General features: G+C 41.4%; 1 protein-coding gene across 1 annotated transcript; it reads right to left on the bottom strand.

The window, feature by feature from the left end:
• Window positions 1-7,349: 7,349 nt before the first annotated feature.
• On the bottom strand, window positions 7,350-12,784 carry LOC128096668 (cyclin-dependent kinase 4 inhibitor B). The gene is made up of 2 exons (XM_052716528.1): window positions 12,409-12,784; window positions 7,350-8,967 (listed from the first exon to the last, which is right to left on the bottom strand). The coding sequence occupies exons 1-2, from the start codon at window positions 12,538-12,540 to the stop codon at window positions 8,707-8,709; spliced, it is 393 nt and encodes a 130-aa protein (XP_052572488.1). The 5' UTR covers window positions 12,541-12,784; the 3' UTR covers window positions 7,350-8,706.
• Window positions 12,785-20,209: the final 7,425 nt, after the last annotated feature.

Here is a 20,209-nt window from a genome sequence, read left to right as displayed (position 1 = left end):
TAAATTATTACTGTTGAATGGTTTTTAAATTATCTCTTATGAACATGTTATAAAATATGTAAAAGCATACTGTGAAATTATTTTCAGCTTAATTAGATAGAGACCAGATTTAACAGTGTTACATCTCTCAGGAGGACACAGAAACCTTTCACATTAATCTGTGATTGGGGAGTACCCTGAGAGCCATTGCAAGTCCAGATAAGGTGCTGCCCCTGGCCTGCTCTGTTGTCTACAGCTCAGTATTACTTAACCGGCACAGAAGAGAAGTTCCCAGGAAGACACGGTTTTCAGGCAGAACAAGGAGACAGATGTGTGAACAGATAGGAACTTGGTATCTGTTCCAACTTCTATTTTCTATTTGTCTGAATTCTTACACCAACATAGATTGGAAAGCCTTGTCATGTAATCACACAAAAATCACATTTTCAGTGTATTTATATTAACTTAGAATAGCTAACCCTCACAATATTTTCTGTATTGTACTTGCCTGCCGAGTTTATTGTAAGAAACTAATTAGTCCAGGGGTCTCAGTAACATGAAAAAATAAATAGAAAAAGCAACAGAAAAATCAGAACTAAGATGAATTGAGAAAGACTTAAAAAAATTAAGCCAAGTATTTGTGTTGTACTGGCTTTCATCAGACAGACTGCTCTGTTAATTTTTCAGTGAACCAGTGCAGCACATGGGTGGTCCAGGGCTGAGATGTAATATTATAAAGGATTCTCCTCTCCCCAGGGCCACAGAATTTCAGTATTTTCCTCTTGTCTCTGTCCCCTATATATCTTTGCTCAGCTCATGGCAAAAATAATTATTAATAAGATATGCAAATAAATATTCACAAATAAACACAGATCTCTTCCTCTACATATACAGACAGTTATACATGTATAACATACATACATCAATGTGTCAGCTATGCAGAGATTCAAAAAGCATAGAACTTTAGTGATAGGAATGTAGAAAGAACCTAATCCAGTTGCCATATTTATGTATAAAGGAAATTGAGGGTAATTAAAGCGATGTGGCTTAGTTAGTTAATTAATTAATTAACATGAAGCAGCACCTAGCTTTTTTTCTCTCCATTTCCTCTCTCTATGCAGGAATTACAAATAGGAGAATATTTTCAGACGATTGAGGTTCAACTCTTATTGTTTCTTCAAGTAATTTCTAAATTTGAAATTATTTTTTAAAATATATGATAATATCTGTCCATCCCATCATCAGTAGTAATAACTGAATGCTGAAATGACACCAAGTTACACCAACTTGAGTTTCCATGAATTAATCAATAGTTATGCTAGTCCTGGGAATGTACTCAGCAAGTCAGAATGTGGTTGTGGCTAGATGCTCCTAAGCACACACAAGGTAGCAGACCTCCTTGCATTTGGTGACACTGGCTTCTGCCAGACACAAGACTGCTTCAGATGTATCCTGTAACTTTTGTGATCTTTAATTCTCTTGCTTTGCTTTTTTTAGAGTGGCAAAATATTGGTCATAGTGAAGCTTTTAACCTGCCATGAAAATCACCAGCTTCTGGTAAAAATAAAAGGAAATCAGTTTCTCTTTCATTAAAAAAATTAGTCAAAGAGTAATTATAAAGGCAGTTAAAGTCTCTATTTATTATATAAATATATACATACCTTGTTTTTTTTTTAATATTTCCTGTGAAGGGCAGTTGGAAACGTATTAGTGTTGTATATGTGTTGAAGGTCTATGGTCTAGCTTAAGGTAAACTGGGCAATGCATTGTTTGCTATAATATAGAGATGTATCTAAAAACATTTCTTAGTAATGCTATTCCAAAGTTTTTTGGGATTTTTATGAATCTTGGCCTCTTTTTTAAATATATTTAATTTATTAGTTCAGAAATAAGTAATTAGAACCATTAGATCATAGCAAATTTTTACAATAAGTTACCCGTTTCTCCAATATATGCTTAGAAAAAGGGGGAAAAAAACCCATGATGCCAAAGTAAGTTATTGAAATGGAAAGTCTGCCTGCCATATCATCTTGAAACGAAGGCCAGCTAGGTGGAGAGGGTCTGTGGTATTTTACCGATACAGAAGTTAGTAGGTTTATTCACTCTTCTGTAATTTTATAATGGAATGAGGAAAAAGGCTTGTGACTGTAGTTAGCTGCACTTGTTTGCATGGATTTGCAAAGCCAAATCCTTAACTGAATTTAGCAGGACTACATCCTGTTAAACTTAGTTCTGTGTACTGCTAGCAAAACACATCATCCAAACTTCTTTGTCAAATGGTCTTGAATCTAATTATTTTTTGCAAAAGCCAACATTTCAGTACAACCAGGTGGTAATTGATTTCTAATAACGTTTTGATTTTGCTTTATGCAAAAACTAATAAACTACTGTGGAGTTCATAAATTCTTAAAAATTACTTTTCACTATATCAAGTTGTCACTGAGAATTATCCCACCATTTCTTTAAATTGGGAATGAAATAACAGCTGCCAAATATTCATATTTTAAGAGATAATCAACTTTATGAGTCATTCTCCTCAAACTAGCAAATTCAATCCTTTGGACCAAAAGAAATAAAGAAGAAGCCAAGGGAGTTTATAAATCAAATGAGAGGTTTATATTACTACTTCTATGATTTTTCTTTGAAGCTGTTATAAAATAATATATCCTTAAAATTCTATTTTTGGCCTTTATTGATTATTAAAATGATGATTAGAATTATATTTCCCATTCTTATAGCCCAGTATGAAAATGAGCGCTCCATTATTTTTGCTCGTTTTTTTTCTTACAATATATTTTGATTATGTTTTTTCCCTTCCTTAATTTCTCCTAGAGAATGCCCACTTCCTACCCACCCAACTTTGTCTTTTTTTTCTGAAAAACAAAAACCAAGTAACAAAAGCAAAAACACCTCTTCAACCCACAAAAACAAAAATCAAAACAAACAAGCAAAAGGCCAATGAAACAAACAAACAAAAAAGGCAAAAGGCAACAGAAAATCCACAAAAATACCATTGAATTTGTGTTGTGTGGTTGATAGAGACTGTGAGCCTGTGAGACTCCATTGAAGAAGACTGATTCTCCCTTGCCAGTGGGTCTTTATTGCAGATAGCTTCTTGGTTAGGGGTGGGAGCCAGTGTCCACTTCACCCTTTTAGGGCTTGAACTTGTGCAGGCTGCCACACAGTCTCTGAGTTCATAGGTGCATTAACCCTAAACTGTGTTTAGAAGACACCGTTTCCTTGAAGTCATCCATCCCCGCTTGGCTCTTCAAATCTTTTGGTTTTCCACATAGCCCTCTGAGCTCTGTGGGGAGGGAGGGGTTTGATAAAGACACCCCATTTAGGACTGGGTGCTTCGAAATCCCTCTGCACCTTGTTCATTCGTGGGTCTCTGTTAGCTGCCATCCATTGCAAGAAGAGCCTTCACTGATGTGTGTTGAGTGAAGCACTGGTCTGTGGTATAACAGTGTGTCATTAGGGGTCATTTTATTGCTTGCTATGTTCCTTCTTGCTACTATTATTAGCAGAATAATAGTAGGTTTTCCCCGTGGCCATGACTTATTCTCATTTTAGGTTCTTGGCCATGTTACAGTGTCAGGTATGGGTTCATGGAGAGAGCAATAACTTACTCTTCACCTTAGAAGGAATATCTGTGAGGCTTTTGTTTCACATCCTAAGTTTTTCATTTCAATTTGGATTCTCTTTAGTGATTCCATTTCTATTTTCATGTCTCAAAAATGATTTTTACTCATTCAACTGTATTTCATTATGGCATTTATTCATGCCCTCTTTAAGGTATTTGAGAACATACTCATAATTGCCATGTTGAGGTCCTTATGTGCTTCAGCTTAATTGAATTTCTCAGGGCCTATTGCAATATGGTTATTGGCTCCTGGAGGAGGCATATTGTCTTGGGTGTTCATGTTTGTGCTTTGGTGCTTGGACCTAGACATCTGGAGTTAGGATGTCGTCTGCAGTGTTCTGTGGTATAGCTATCTGGTGTCTTCTTGGGTGACTGCTCCCTTCTTTGCCTGCTCTTGTCTGGATCTTAGGCCAGTGTGGTGACCCTGGGGTTTCCCAGTAGAGTGTTTCTGTGGGTTGGTGAGTGACACAAATGAATAGTGATAGGCGAGGAGGAAAGGCTGAGAGGGGCAGTGGCAAAGAGCTAGAAGCAGCAGATGACACCAAAGATGGAGGCTTCAGGGAGCGGAATTGGGATGGGAAGGGCTCCTGCAGGCAGGTTGCTGCAGGAGGAAGAGCGATTGTGGAGAAAGAGGATGGAGGCCAGGGAGGGTAGTGAAAATCATCTACTTGGCTCAGTGTAGCCACTGGGGGTCCCTGGAAGAGAGTGTATCTGCAGGTCGGTGGCTGACACAAAAGTATGAGGGATGGGCGAGAAGGGAAGGCTGAGAGGCCTGGCAGGAAAGAGTTAAGGGAACTCTGGAGCCTCATCAAGAGGTGGAATCCTCAGGGAGTGGAGGTAGGGTGGGGGAGGGTCTCATGCAGCAGGCTGCTGGAGGACTTAGAGTAAGTCTGTATAGACAGATGGAAGCTTTACGCTGATAATTTTGAGGTTTTTTTTTGGGGGGGGGAGTTATTCTCTAAAAGCTAGTTAAAATCATGTTTAACACAATGTTTTTGTTTCCGAGATTTTATATAAGAGCCACCCCAGGAAGGTAAAAGAGAGATCGTTTCTGCGCTCTGAAAAAATGCCTGTTTCCCCTTGTATCGCTTATGATTTTGAAGACAGGATGGTATAGTGGAAGCAAAAGTGTCGTCAGTGTGGTAGGAACATCTGGAGTTTTCTATTGTAGTAACATTAAAATCTGCACACTTGACTGTGTTTCTCACAACACTTACTATCATTAAAGACAAAGTCAAACATCTTTCCCTGGTCTGAGCTTTTGTGACATGCCTCCCATCCTTGTCCCTCTGTGAGTACTATTTAAATATCTGCTTCAGTGCATTTCAGAGTCTTCATATACGGGGGAGGGGGGCGGGACGGGGGACTTGTGGTGTTTGGATTTCACTTAGCATAATGTTGCTTGAAGTGATGTGTTAACTAGCTTGATTCAGCCATTCCCCACTGTGTTCAGGAATCCTAACGTTTTGTACTCTACAAATGCATATGATCATGAGTTATTAACTTACAGTACAAACTGTAGAGGGAAAGGTAGAATACCTTTTGCATACATGTAGGACTTCGTTATTCCTTTAAACTTGTTCTTCTTTGAGTAGGCATTGATATTTGCAGTCATGAGTTTTACTCTCCCCTCCCTTGAATAATAATTATTTACAATTATTTTTCTATTTATTGGGCCATCTACATCTCAGATGCTGCGCGATGCATAGGGGTAAAAAAAAAAACCAGTAAGATCTAGTTTTGCCATCAGGGTGAACTCAGTACCACAGGAGGCAGAATATCAGCCACTATTATGTGGTTTAATTCTAGGCTAGAGGATCATGTAGGTCATCATAGAGTAGTGACTCAGGCAAGATGAAATGGAGGTTCTTCAGCTACTTGTTCATCAGTTATCGGCAAAGTAAGGGTTGAAGCAGGGCTTTATCTATTCAACAGTAAGTTATCAGCTATTGAGAGAGTTCCCTGAGGATTTGCTCTTTATGGAGAGCTGAGCAGTTCACATAAATAGGATGACTGGATACACAGCAAAGAGATTGAGAGAAAGCCACATGCAAAGCCATGGGGGATATGACCTGTTAATATAAATGAACGCAGCGGGGATGAGGCGATTTATGTAAAAAGGGCCTCTGCTGTCCTTTAAATGTGTCTCCTCAAGTATGTATTAACAGCCAGCGTAACCCCCAATGGTCTGTGCTGAGTGGTGGTGGACATGAAGGGGAAGTACTGCGCTGGGTAGCTTTTGTGAGCCTAACACAAATTAGAGTCACTGGAGAAGAGGAAACCTCCACCAGGGAATGCCTTCATCAGGTAGACCTGTGTGCAAATCCGTGGACTACTGTCTTGATTGTTGGTTCAGGCAGGAAGGCCCAGCCCGCTGTGGGTGGTGCTCCTCCAGGTATGGCGGGCCTGGTTTATATGAGAAAGCACCATGAACAAGTGCAGAGGAGCAAGCCAGTAAGTTCTCTGTGGTCTCTGCTGTACTTCCTGCCTTGAGTTTCTGGCTTAGCTTCCCTTGATGGACCACAGCTGTAAGTCAAATAAACCCTGAACTTCCTAAAGTTGCTTTTGGTCAGTGTTGATCACTGCAACAGAATGAGACCAGAATGGTGCTCAGCCCATGTGGGCACCACCCGCATGAGTTCACGTGTGGGGGTTGCTGAACTACTTGAGACTCTGCCCTCTCCCGGGGTCTCCCACACCATGATGCTTTTTGCCACATTGTGCTGTAGCAAGAAACCCACAGTAGGTGTGGCCCCTGGATACCAGACTTGCCAGTCTCCTGTTCCACAAGCCAAATTAGTTCTATTGTTTGTGAACTTTAAAAGACCCCCATTTGGGGCCAAATTGACTGACTTTTGCACATCGTGGAAGGTTTATGTGTTGAAGGAACAGATGTGTTTTAAAGCATGCCCAGTGTAAACTGTATCAATAAACATGTTTCCCTTCCCCAAGAAGATATGGTCTAGTTCTCAGCATCTTCTTTGGTAATATATTAATTTGGGAAGTAAGGAATTGATAGGGAAATTTTAGTTAAAAGTCACTCCTTCTTATGTCTCTACTCTCAAATTGCCTTTCTAGTTCCTCTTCTCTATTTAAATGAATATCCACTATATTTGACACCCAGAAGCATAAAACGTAAATTTTACATTTTACTGTAAGTAAGCAGATTTAAAAATGTTATTAAAATCACTTATCAAAGTTTAGTATAAAGGACAGAAACAGTGAACACTTTTGAATCTTTTTTTTTCTTTCTGGAGCTGAGGACCAAACCCAGGGCCTTACGCATGCTAGGTAAGTGCTCTACCACTGAGCTAAATCCCCAACCCACTTTTGAATCTTTTAACATTTGGGAGTTAGTGGTAAGCCCATGGAAATACATTGATTTTCTAAAAAATTGTGTGAATATTCAAGTGTATGCCATGTATGGGTCATAATATCCTGGACCTGATATGGTTGCTGCGAACTGAATGGTTCCTCTAGAAGAACAGCAAAGGCTCTTAATCACTGAGACCTCTCTCCAGGCCCCACATTTATTTGAGCTTTTTTTTTTTTTTTTAAATTGTGTGTGTGTGTGTGTGTGTATGAACATGAATGAAGGTGCCTGTGGAGGCAGAGATATTGACCTTCCTTGGATCTGGAGTTACAGGTGGTTGTGAGCCACCTGATGAGTGCTCAGAATCTGAGCCATCTCTCCAGCCTTGGAAATAACGCCAGATTATTCACATCATGGAGTCTATCTATGCTGTTTATTCTTTATTAAAACAAGGATGTATCAATCGTTTCAATGCTGTAATGAACTAAGTCACAATGGAAGCCCCACAGAGTGTACCCACAATTTGTTCAGTAGACAAGCAAGGCAGCCCACAAGTTGTCATTTAAGTTCATACTTAACCTCTTTTTCCAACCCTTTAGGAAGTAGCCCAAGGTAACTGACTAGGATAATAAGTGCGTCTGTCATTTAAAAGGACACCAGCATAGTTCTCCTGAGACACTCACTATACAGGAAACAGTGAACAGAGAAATAAAGAGGATGAAAGCAGGGTGTGCACTGCCACTAGGAGTGTGCCACATGTCACAGTTTCCCTAGGACTCTGTACTAAAGAAGGGGTGCCTGCTACAAGCCCAGTACTTAGGAGGCTAAGGCAGGGGTACCATGACTTGAGGTTAGCTTGAGCTACACTGGAAAGTGCTGCCTTAAAAAGGAAGGAAGGAAGGAAAACCAACCAAACAAAAACAAGCTGCACTTCAGTCCACCTCTGCTGAGGACCAGAAGAAGTTAACACTGTTAAAGTGTAACTCATTAAATACACTGTTTCTAAAGAACTCAAAAGTAGGAAGTTCCTAGAGGGGTTCCTAAACTATTTAAGTAGAGCAAATTGCTACATACTACGATTCACCATTGGACTTTGTGTAGGTTGAGTCTGTCAGGAACCAGACCATCAAGCAACCGTGGTTCATAGAGTTTAGCAGACATCTGCTGTCATCTTCCAGGTGGAGCTGGGGAGGAGTCCTCACTTTCAGCAGAATGCCATTTTGCAGGTGAATCACCAGGCATGACGTGACACAGTGCTTAAAGCCCCAGGGGCACTTCAGTGATGCTCATCTAGTCTCCAGGGTTTCCCTCTAGCCTGGGGATCATCTACATTGGGAGTTCACAGGGGAAGGTACTGACTGTTACCTCCCAAATGTCAATCACCACTCTCTCCACTTCCCACTTCCACATCATATTGTGGAGATTCAAGAACTTCTCTTGTTATTTTACACAATGTCCTGAAAGGTAAAGGGCCCAGGGAACTTCACACAATACTAAATCAAATTGCTGATCCCTTTGGCTTCAGGGTGAGAACAGAGGGCTAGATCCAGATGCAGGAAAACACTTGGGAAGTTATTTCTGATTGGCTTTGCCTTCCTGGATAGGCTTTGAGTTTTGGAAGGCTTGCCAGTTCTGCCGAGTGTATCTCCTTCACGCTTGCAGTCTGCCTAGATGGTGGTGGGGTGAAAAAAGTATCTCCTTCACGCTTGCAGTCTGCCTAGATGGTGGTGGGGTGAAAAAAGTCCTTGCCGGAGGCTGAGCGAACCTGCCATCAGTCTCCAGTGGCAGCATGCAGATACCTCGCAATATCACGGTGGCCCTGTTCTTCAGCCAGGTCCACCGGCAGGCGGCCCCAGGCGTCACACACATCCAGCCGCGCCCCTGCCCTGTGCAGCGCCACCAGCGTGTCCAGGAAGCCCTCCCGAGCCGCATCGTGCACCGGTCTGGTGAGAGTGGCGGGGTCGGCGCAGTTGGGTTCGGCTCCGTGGAGCAGCAGCAGCTCTGCCACCTGGGCGCTGCCCATCATCATGACCTGCGGGGGAAGGGAGAGAGAGAGCGCTCAGGGTGAGTCTGGAGAGTGGAGTCGGTGGGACACGGCAGTGCCATTTCCTAGAACGCAGTTTCCATCCCGCCCCCTCCCCAAGGAGCTGACAAGCCCCGGGTGTCTGGTTTCTCGTTTGCCTGCGTAAATCCACTCCCGACCTGTTACAGCCTAGGTTGAACTCAAAATAGATTCTATTTTATTCTCCATAGGTGAGGCGACAGAAAAGGGCAGACAAATTGCTTATTTGTAATATTGGACATCAGGGATTTATTTTAAGCGATTTCTTAGCGCAGTTTGAACCGGACTTTTTATTTATTTTTTATTTTCCCCCTTTTATTGAAAATAGACTTTTCCCCTCACATAATTTATCCTGATTATGGTTTCCCTTGCCTTTGCTCCTCCCAGCCCCTCCCCTCCAAACTCCCCTCATTCAGACTGACTCCCTTTCTGTCTCTTGTTAGAAAACAAATATCCAGGCTTCTAAGGGATATTAATAACAAAATAAAATAAAACCTAATACATTGGAATTGGACAAAATAAACAGAAGGAAAAGACTCCAAGAGAAGACACAAGACTCAGAGACCTACTCGGTCACACAGGAATCCCTTAAAAACACTAAGCTGGAAGCCATAATATATCCACAGAGGACCTGGTGCAGACCCATGCAGGCCCTGAGCATGCTGCCTCAGTCTCTGTGAGTTCATACGAGCTTTGCTCATGTTGATTTAGAGGTCACTGATTTCTCGGTATCCTCCATCTCCTCTGGCTCTTACACTCTTTCTGCCTCTTCTTCTGCAGAGTTCCCTGAGCCCCGAGGGGAGGGATTTGATGGAAACACTGTGTGTTTCAAGGTCTCTTACTCTGCATAATGTCTGTCTCTGTATGTCTGCTGCAGGAAGAAGTTTCTCTGATGATGGATGAGCAAAGCACTGATTTATGAGTATAGTAGATGTCAGTATGAGTCATTTTATCCCCCCACCCCCACCACCACAGTACTATTTGGTGTTCCCCTAGGACCCTGGGGTATTTAGTTCTGGTTCTTGGTCACCAAAGCTGTGTTGGGTATGGGTTCCATCTTGTGGAGTGGCCCTTTAGTCAAATCAGGTATTGGATGGTTACACTCACAAGCTTTGTGCCAACACTGCCCTAGTATATCTTGAAGGCAGGACACCAGAGCCAGGCTTTATAAAGTTTTAAATTGTTTTTTAGGCTGCTTCCTTTATCCCTCTAGGTCTAACCATATATGCTGATTAGTTTGTCAACGACACACACAAACTAGTCATTTGGGAAGAGGAACCCCAACGGAGAAAAGCCTCCATCAGATTGGCCTGTGTAGGCAAGTCTGTGGGACATTTTCTTGATTACTAATAGATGTGGAGGGCTCAGTCCACTCTAGGTGTGCCCTCCCACAGGTGGTCCTGGAAGGTGTGAGAAAGGTGGCTAAACTTGAGTCTGAGAAGCAAGCCAGTGAGTTCCTCCATGATCTTTGCTTCGGTTCCAGCTTCCAGGTTCCAGCCTTGACTTCCCTCAGTGATGCACTGCAGCATTTAAGTGTAAGCCAAATAACCCCCCTTCTCTCCACGTTTCTTTAGGTCATGGTGTTTATCACGGCTAGAGAAAGCAAAACTAAGACACCCTATAAACTAGGTACTCTACTGTTGCTTTTTTTTTTTTTTTAAGAAGTTAGTGGAGTGCTTTAGAGGAGAAAACAAAAAGCAAGTCAGATTTAAAAAAGGTTTTTTTCTTTCAATGTCATGTATGTCTGTGCTCACAAACTGAATATACTCTGATCATTTCCGTTACAAGTGGAGATCAGAGGGAAGTTCATATTCTAAGCTTCTTATACATTATGGAAACAAATTACTTGTAAATGTTTAGCATCTTCTAACATTTCAACCTAGTGTGGTATACAATGGAAAGTTTAGAGCAATACATTGTAATATGAAATTAACAGTCATTTACACTGTATAAGAAACTTAATGGTAAGTAGTATTTTTCTATATTAAAAAGTCTGTAAAAAGCTTGGCTGGTAGCTGTTAAATCCTAAAGATGCATAATTTAGGAAAATAAACCCTGATGTTTTGGAGATGTAATCCCATAGCAGTTATTTTTTACACTATGCAAATATTAAATTAGTAATAAAACAGCTTTTGGTGTCTAATTGTCCTGAGCAGTCACTGGTTCTTGTGGGCCTATGGCTTTGAAATTTACATGGAGTGAGAGGCAGTGGTCAAGTGTCAGTTTTTTATCAAGTGAGAGGCAGTGTTCATGTGCCAATTCTTATCACATGAACATTAGAAACATTCCTTCCTTCCTTCAAGAAATATAACAATCTTGTTATTTCTTCTAGTGGAGTAAAGGTTATTTTTGCAGCTGCAAAAGGAAGGTTTAAAAGTTCTCAGTAAAGAAAATAAGATAGTAAATAAGAAAATCTGTTTTTATAAGGTCTTTATAATCACTTGGCAATATTTTTGTTGCTTGAAAAAATATTCTTTTGTTAAACATCTCCTTTTTCTGAAAATTCAAGAGGGATGAATATTTATTTTCTTAAAAATCCACACTATTAACAAGAGCCCTCATTTCCTTAGTCCCAGAGAGGGACGGTGAGGTGAACAGCAAAGGCGACTGTAATAATCAACAGAACACAAAACCATTGTTAGATCTTCAAGAAATAAAGTCAATACTAATTAAAGCAGGATTAGAAAACACTGAACAAATTAAGAGAACGTTTAGGGAACCTCCTTGTCATTGTGAAAGGACCCAACAGTTCTGTAGGGAGTGCTTGCCTGTTTGAACTAAACAGTGAAAAACTACACAGTTACTGCCCGCATACAAAGAATTAAGTGCTGGGTTTGAGAAATCCTTAGTCATGTGAATGCGATTTGGTTTATGAGGGGGAAAAAATAGAAAAGATTCATACCATTGTTCACAAAGTTCACAGGGAACGCTCTCCCTTCACACGCTACAAGTTTGTGAAATTCCTTGAATCCAGGCCGTGTAACTGGTAATCTACTCCTCTTTATCATGTCGTCCTCTCTATCTGACCCTTCCTTCCCCACTTCGCTCTCCGAATGTCGGCCTTGTATCTATGATTGTAAGATAGCAGAATAAATATTGGTATTTTCCCACCATTACAAAGATCCAGAGGCGGGGATGTTGCTCAAGGGTATCGCACTGGCCCAGCACGTACAGGGCCGTAGGTTCCTGACTCAGCACCTCAGAACAAAGAAAAAGCCAAGCAAGTGTAGTGGGTCTTTTCACTTTTTTTTTTTCTCCCAGAATTTTTGATCTTTCAAAACCTGCCTCTCGTTGGGCTGCACACGGGAGGCACAAGCCGGCGGCCCAGGTGTGCCCGGACACAATTTGCAGCCGCGGAGGGCACCGCGCTCTTGCGCCCCCTGCCGGTGAGGCCCCGGGGTCCCCCGCTACCTGGATCGGGCGCCTCCCGAAGCGGTTGATGGCGTTGGGATCTGCGCCGGCTTCCAGGAGCTGCCGCACCGTCTCCACCTGCCCCCGCGCCGCGGCGGTGGCCAGGCCCGAGTCACTGCCGCCGCCCAGCATGTCCTTGTCCTCCTCTCGCAGCCCCGACGCGGAGCGGCAGGGATGGTCCTCCGCTGGCCGTGAGATTGCAGCAGCCTGGTCTATGAGCGGCTCCTGCGCTCCCCGGGGATCCAGCAGCTTCGGTGCTTGCCCTGGGAGCGCACCGGCTCGAGCGCTAGCGCCTGGGAATCGCACCGCTCGCACAGCCGACTTGGGCGCGGTGGGGAGCCCGCGGGCAATAAGCAGCGGCTGGCGTTCAGCACCGCCGCCGGCCCCCGCCCCCTCAGACCACGCCCCCAGATAACACCGCCCACCACCTGTGACGTAGCGAGACGAATGTGGGGGCGGTGACCCGGCATCGGAAGATCTGAGAGGCATGCGCAGAAGGTCGAGCTCCGGAGTCCGGGACGCAACGCGGCCGGTTGGCTATTTTTGAAAAAGTTGAGCCTCTGCACCCAGCAGGCGGAGCAGAGGCCTTTATTTAGTCCAGGCCTGCGGGTTTCGCTCTGGAGACGTTAATCGCTCCCTTGCAATCGAGTAGTCGAAAGAAAGCCTGTAGGGGAAAAAAAATTCCGACTTTCTGAAGATGTCTGAAAGTGACAACATCTGTCATGCGAGGCTAGTTATCTCTACCTAGATGGCGTTGAATTTAACGAGTTTTACACCTTGCATCAGATACAGCTATTTTCTTTGGGCTATGTCTTCCTATTTAGTCAGCCATGATAAAATAGTAAAACGTTCCAAGAATCCCGTTTTGCGTGTGTTTAAAGATTTTTTTTTCTCCCCCTTGAGCTGTGGTTGTAATTCTGAAGTTAAAAAATGTTTTAGAGACAGAGATAACATCACACACTCAAACGCAGATCTTAAGAATTTAAGATCCCTGGACGTGTGCTTGTACTTAGCTACTTGGGAAGCTGAGACAGGAGAGTCCCTGGAGTCTAGAAGTTCAAAGCCAAGCAGTGTGTAACTAGCCAGGCCTCCTTCCAAAACCCCGACGGTTCCACGTGTGCACTGTATAGCTTAGTTTGCTCTCTTACCTGTTTAAACCCACCCCAGCAAGTATTTGATTTTTAGTTATCATGTGTAATAAAAGGCATTTATGCAGGAATAATGAAACAATAAAACACGGGCGTGGTGCTGGGCCTGTCATTAAACAGGCTGAACCTGTCATTAAGCCCTTCTCTGAAGATGGAAAGACCAAGAGCTGCATTTCTTCCTAATCTTCCTAGGGGAGTTCGATGAAAATATTGTTTTACAAATTTAAAATGTTACAACTGTCACTATCGTGAAGTAGGAAGAGAGCCCCAAGTTGTATGTCTGTTGTCAAACAACTCTGGGGAGATGCTGCATGAGAATGGCTGGGCAGATCTTATTTACAAGATATGTTCAGAGTGCCGAGGAAGGTAAGCTCTAACGGGAGGCCAAGCATTTTGTTTCTTACAAACCAAAGACTTCAGAACACGTCTTCTGGAACCCGCTAGTCAGATTCCCCACTTAGAACCACTTGTTGATGGCTGCTTCACTCTTAGTCTTTAGCAGAGGAATAGAGGTGTCCTTCTGGGTGAGACATGCATAAACTGTCCATATTTTCATCTTGGGAACCAGCCCCAAATGTATTTGCTGTCACAGGTGTGCACAGGTAGAATGGGAGAGAGGAAGAATGATGGATTCTGAGCTTCCAGAGTGAATGGCATTGGTGTTTGCTAGCAAGTGGGAAATGCTAAACCAGCAGGTTGATATGAATGGAGTGGATGTGAAGCAAACAGACTCAGTCTAGGATATTTTTACCAGTAAAACTTTGCTACTCTGCAATTTAACCCACAGTTAAGAGTAACACAGAAGGCTCTGTGTGTGTGTGTGTGTGTGTGTGTGTGTGTGTGTGTGTGTGTGTGTGTGCATATGTGTGTGTGCCCACGTGGAGGCCAAATGAGAACACTGAGCATCATGTCTTATTGCTTTGAACCTTGAGCTAGTCTGGTGGCCAGCAAGCCCAGAAGATCCTCTGATTCTGTCTCTCTCCTTCCCCCAACACTGTGGTGACAGCTGTGTGCTGGATCTTTTTTATGTGGATGCTGTGATCTGAGCTCAGAGTCTCATGTTTATGTAACAAGATCTTTTACTCACGGAACCATCTTTCTAGCCCCAGAAGTCTGTCTTTTAAGAATGTTTTAGGGACCATATTTTCCTAATGGATACAGTAATTAAATTTAGTCCAATATACCTTTATTGACTATTGACTATGTTCTATATTCTAACTTTTAAAATGGAAATGCATTTTAATAGGCTACTTTTACTGAGATATATTTACCGGATATTGTGGGATTAAGGAAGGGTGGAGCTTAACTCTGGATGAAGGTTCAGAAAACGTTTTTAGAGGAGTTTTATTGAAGAGAGTCTATCTGTTTGCTTAATTATTTTAGTGCTGGTGACTGAACCCAGGGCCTTGTGCATACTAGGCTGCATCTCCAGCATGTGCTGAAGCTGTTAAAATATTCACCACAATCACATTGCTTTATGTAATCTATGAGCTTTGGACTTGTTGAAACTTGCAGAGTAAAAGGGACTTTGCACCGATTTCTAGCTACCTTCTGTATAGTTCATGTTTCTGGGGGATTAAAACATTTATAAATAAGAAAATAAAAAGTAATTGTTTTCCTTTGAAGGGAACACAAGAAAATCACAGTAATACAGAGAAAAAGCAAATGAGCAGAATGACTGAGAATTTCCCACGAGGAAGAAGTGGGAGCCTTACTCCTCAAGCTGACAGGAAAACATTTGGGGTAGGGGCAGTGCTTGCCGAGCGCGCTATTGCAGTTACCAGCACCAAGGACAGCGACAACCTTTCCCGCCGTCTGGGTGGTCCTTACCATCGGCAAATACAATTCTAGGGACACGAAACTTGATGGTTTATCGCCCCCCCCTCCCCGCACCCCCTGCAACCTGGAATCTCAGCATCCGAGAGACTGTGGCAGGAGGATTGTGGTAAGTTTGACACCAGTCTGGACTACAGGGCAAGACCTTGTTTTAAAAGCACAGACAAAATAAAAGGAAACACCTCATAAGGAAACTCAATGGGCTTCCCCCCTAAAAACCACGCTGCTCAACTTGTTTTCCAGATATTATTGTGCTATCTACTACTATCTCTATAAAGAATAATATTCATTGATTTTAAAGAAGAAAAACAAACAAACAAACAAATAAACACTTATTGTTTTCTGTTCCAAGTGCTTTCAATGTATTATTGCATTCTACCTCCATAAAGCTCCCATGTAACATATACTGATAAGGTAATTTTACAGGTAAGACAAACTAATCAGAGAAATAAGTAACTTGTATGTTACCTAATCACTGGAGGTGGGATCTAACCTGTATGGCTTCAGAGCCTCTGCCCTTTAAACTAAGTAGTGTATATAGCAGCAGCTATGATAGGCTCAACAGGAAAGAAGCAATAAAATGGCAAGCAATTATTTTCTATAGTATATTTTTCAGATAGCTCACACCGTAGCACACCCTTAATAGACTTGAACGATGGTATTTTATATGTAATACTGATATGGTAATAGGCTTGTCTTGGACAACAGAGTGAGATAATTAAGCATTTTATCTGTCCCTGGAGCCCAGTTGCCTTCAGAATGAAGGACAACCTGATGTTTGTGACTCAGACACAATGAGATAGAATGCAGGGTTGGCACACAGCTTCAACAGAAGTGTTCCAGCCATATCTTGGCCGAGTGGAGTACTCATAAGTGAAGAGAAAGACAAACCAGATGACAAACTGGCTTTAAGTTTGGAGATTGGTAGGAGGGAATGAATAAAATTAGTTCCAGTATTGTAAATCATGCAGCTCACTGGGGATATTTATGTTATAGTTAGTGACACTAGATACTAACTCACTATAAAAATGTGAATAGAATTAGGTAAGTGGCCAAGAGAAGACATGACAGTGTTGTTTGTGTATTCTAGTATAGCGCAAGTGAGGAGAGATGGAAATACAGAATCATGTCTGGAACTTTTCAAATTATATACAGCCCACCTCCTCTTCAGGAGGCTTGGTTTTCTCTATTGCATTAGTTGGTCATAATTATTACAGGGTCCATTGTAAATCCCATTTTGTGTCTTACGTCATCATGTTCTTCTTCCCTCCTCCCCTCCCCTTCCTGTCCTGGGCTTTTGAGACAGGGTCTTAAAGAGTTGCTCGGTCTGGCCTTAAACTTTGACCTCCTTTGACTTTGTATCAGTCTCCTAAGTGCTGCAATTAAAGGCATGTACCCATCACTGGTTTCTTTGATCATCTGTCATATCTTTAGGGGGTTGAGGAGCAGTGGTATTTTGACTTTACTGTCTTCCTTTTCCAGGGGGATTATCTCTAAAGAGGACGTGCTCTCCACTGCTATTTGCTCATCATCATACTTGTCTTGACAAGAAAGTCAAGACAAGCACTGAGGTATTTTCAAATTCACTTGTAAGTTTTCAAGATGATGAGTTATCTCTAGCATATTCTAAAAATGATTAATGATTTGAAGATTATTGTTATAGATTTAATTTGTGTGCTTCAGTCCTGTAGAATTCTTGTTGATGTGTAAAGTTCTATCTTTGATCGGTGGCCTTTGTAAGATGGTTCCTGAATTCTTTTGACATGACCCCAGTGGTATTGCTCATAATCTTTGATTTGATGGTGTGATGGTATTTTCTAGTGTTATCTTGCACACTTCCCATTGTATACATATTACCAACAGTTTTTCTGAAGAGTGCTGAGTCTTTTTAGTAGGAAATAATACTTAAAAGACACAATCTGGGTGTTGATGGAGCATTTTTGCCTCCAGGTTGGTCACTATATGTCTTGGGCCTTGTCTTTATATACAAAACTTAATTGGTTCTTTTTTTTTCCAAGACAGGGTTTCTCTGTGTAGTCCTGGCTATCCTGGAACTTACTCTGTAGACCAGGTTGGCTTTGAACTCACAGAGATCCACCTGCCTCAACCTCCCGAGTGCTGGAATTAAAGGCAAACACCACCATCTGACACTTAATTTGTTCTTAACTCATGATAATTATATATAATTTCATCTATATGAACATCCAGGGGGTTGTTACCAATTTGGTAGCATAGGCCTTTGGGCCAGTATGTTCTCAAAAAGATTGCTACAACCAAAAAAAAAAAATGCATCGGATTAATATTCAAAATGCCCCATAATATGCCTGTCTTTGAAAGACCATATTTAAATAATGTATTGGTAATGGGAGATGGAATCAAAGAAACTATTTAGTAAAGTCAGGAATTTTCTACCTAAAGGGGACAGTTGCTTTCCTCTTAGCACTTAGGCCATTCCTTCTACACAGTCCTACTCCACTCAGCCATGTTAGGCAGATCTGAACTCTTTCCGGTATGCACACAGTATATTGTACTCAGGCATGCAATGACTTGCTTGCTAATTTTATCACATCATGTCTTAGCCATGAAGTTCACTCAAAAGTGAGCGTATGTAGTTCAACTACAATGGGGCGCAGGTCTGTGTTGGTTTCTTCATTTCAACTAATAATCACCAGCAAGTATTTATTAAGTGCCCATCACACCCTAGACACTCCTCTAAAACACACCAATGACAAAAGAAAACAGCAACATTCCCACCAAACCAAGCACAGCATGGTAACTTGGCTTTTACATTCTAGCATGGACAGTAATTTCTGTAAGATGAATTGCTAAACAGTCATTAATAAAAACCCAGAGCCATACATTGGGGTGAAAAACCAAGAGATCAGAGGAATAGGACAAGCCACCACAGCCAACCTCACCTCACCAACTCCTCAGCTTCCAAAGAGACCTACTTCCTGTATACCCATGCCTATATGCCTTTCTGTTCTGCATCTCACTTCCTCTCTCCACCCAGTTATATCACTTCCTATCTGTCTGTACAGACCTCCAGACCTCTATGGTTAGTGCTGGAATTAAAGGTGTGTGTCACCATGCCAGAATCTGTTCCTCAGTGTGGCCTTGAACTCACAGAAATCCAGATGGATCTCTGCCTCCCAACTGATAGGATTAAAGACTTGGTGCTACCATTGCCTGATTTCTATGTTTAATGTAGTGGCTGGCTTTTTCCTCTGATCTTCAGATAAGCTTTATTGGGGTGCACAAATAAAATATCACATTTTCCCTTTTTTGTCTAATATTTAAAAAGTTATAACTAAGAAAAATTATATACAGTAAGTACAATAACTATATACAATATATACAAGCAATAAATATATCAACAATGTCTAGTACATTTGCATTTGACAAATTCAGATAAAATATTCCATTATCTATCCTATTTTTGTGAATCCAAAGGGTTGTATCTAATTTACCTTCTATCCTAATTTGCATACCCCAAACTAACTTTTGATGTCTTTCAAACTTATACACTTTACACCTCTTTAGTCAGTTTCTTTTCTGAATTTCTTAATAAGGAAAACTATAACTATCTAATCTTCAATTCCTCCAGAGACCAAAGAAGGAAATAATATTACCTAGTAAAACAGGAAGTACAAACAAGTGACTTCCAAAAAATGTGAGCTATGACAGGAACAGCCAGCTGCCTGGACAGTCAGCTGAGGTTTATCTGCAGTGTTGGGGCATCGTGTTCGGCCTATAGACTTAGCATATGTGACAGACTCATTTGTGAAGCAGGATTTCCTAAAGAGCCTTCCTACCTTGTCTTGGAAAGGATTGGCAGTCCTTTGTTTTGTGTCCTGCTTGTCCATTTTGGACAGCATACCATCAGTAGTTGATGCGAGAACACTTTCTAGCCAGTGGCTAACTTTTGCCACAGTGAAAGTAAACTCCATATGGAGTTTCTTCAGTGCCCATTCTTTTCTCTGAAGTAGACTGGTGCTGCCAGGAGCAGACATGTCTCAAAGTCAGAAAAAAGAAAATATCTATGTTATTAAAACATTTTAAATGCCATATTCTGTAGGTCTCTGAAGTGTTTGAAGATGACCTTGAAAACATACCTAATATGACTAACTACTAATGTACATTTCTTTATATCCTAATTAGTTGGTAATAATAATTTCCAAGGGTTAGAAAATTGCATTACATTGTTAAATGAACTGTATAGGTACAATACCTTGAACAAGATTAGAAATATATGTACAGTATTCTCTAACAAAATCAATCTCAAATTGGCATCAATATATATAATTTGTATATGATATACAAAAATGCAATCCAATGTAAAATATTTAAAGCTAGTAGTTGCCTTCTAAAAGTAGATTCAATAATCTAACTTTTTATTTATATCATATCTATATCCTCTCTTTTTTTCCAGAGTAGATTCAATAATCTGCCTCTTATCTATATCCTCTTTTTTCTTTTTCTTTTTTTTCAAACAAGAACCTTAAACCTAATCTCCTTTGTTTAGCCCTTTTTTTGACCATTAACAATAACAACTTGTAACCAACCATTGTAAATAATGACAATTATTCAAAACTCATAGAAAGACCAAAAACCACCCATCCCACTTCTTGGGAATGTGGGTGTTGTGTTTTTAAAATTACTTCCTGCTGCTTGGGGGTGAAGGCATCTTTAGGGGATGCTGAAAAGAAACATTTTGGATTGATTGTCAAGTCTTGGGAGCGATAGCTGTATCATTTGTTGTCCAGTCTTTTCATAATGCAAAAGTGCAGAGCTTATCTCAAGTCTTTGTTTAAGTA

This window comes from Peromyscus californicus, unplaced genomic scaffold (assembly GCF_007827085.1).
Source record: "Peromyscus californicus insignis strain IS unplaced genomic scaffold, ASM782708v3 Scaffold_5__1_contigs__length_169319896, whole genome shotgun sequence".
In the NCBI taxonomy this organism is placed as follows: Eukaryota; Metazoa; Chordata; class Mammalia; order Rodentia; family Cricetidae; genus Peromyscus; species Peromyscus californicus.
The sequence above is the reverse complement of the archived record's forward strand: the minus strand, read 5'-3'. Positions and strand labels throughout refer to the sequence as shown.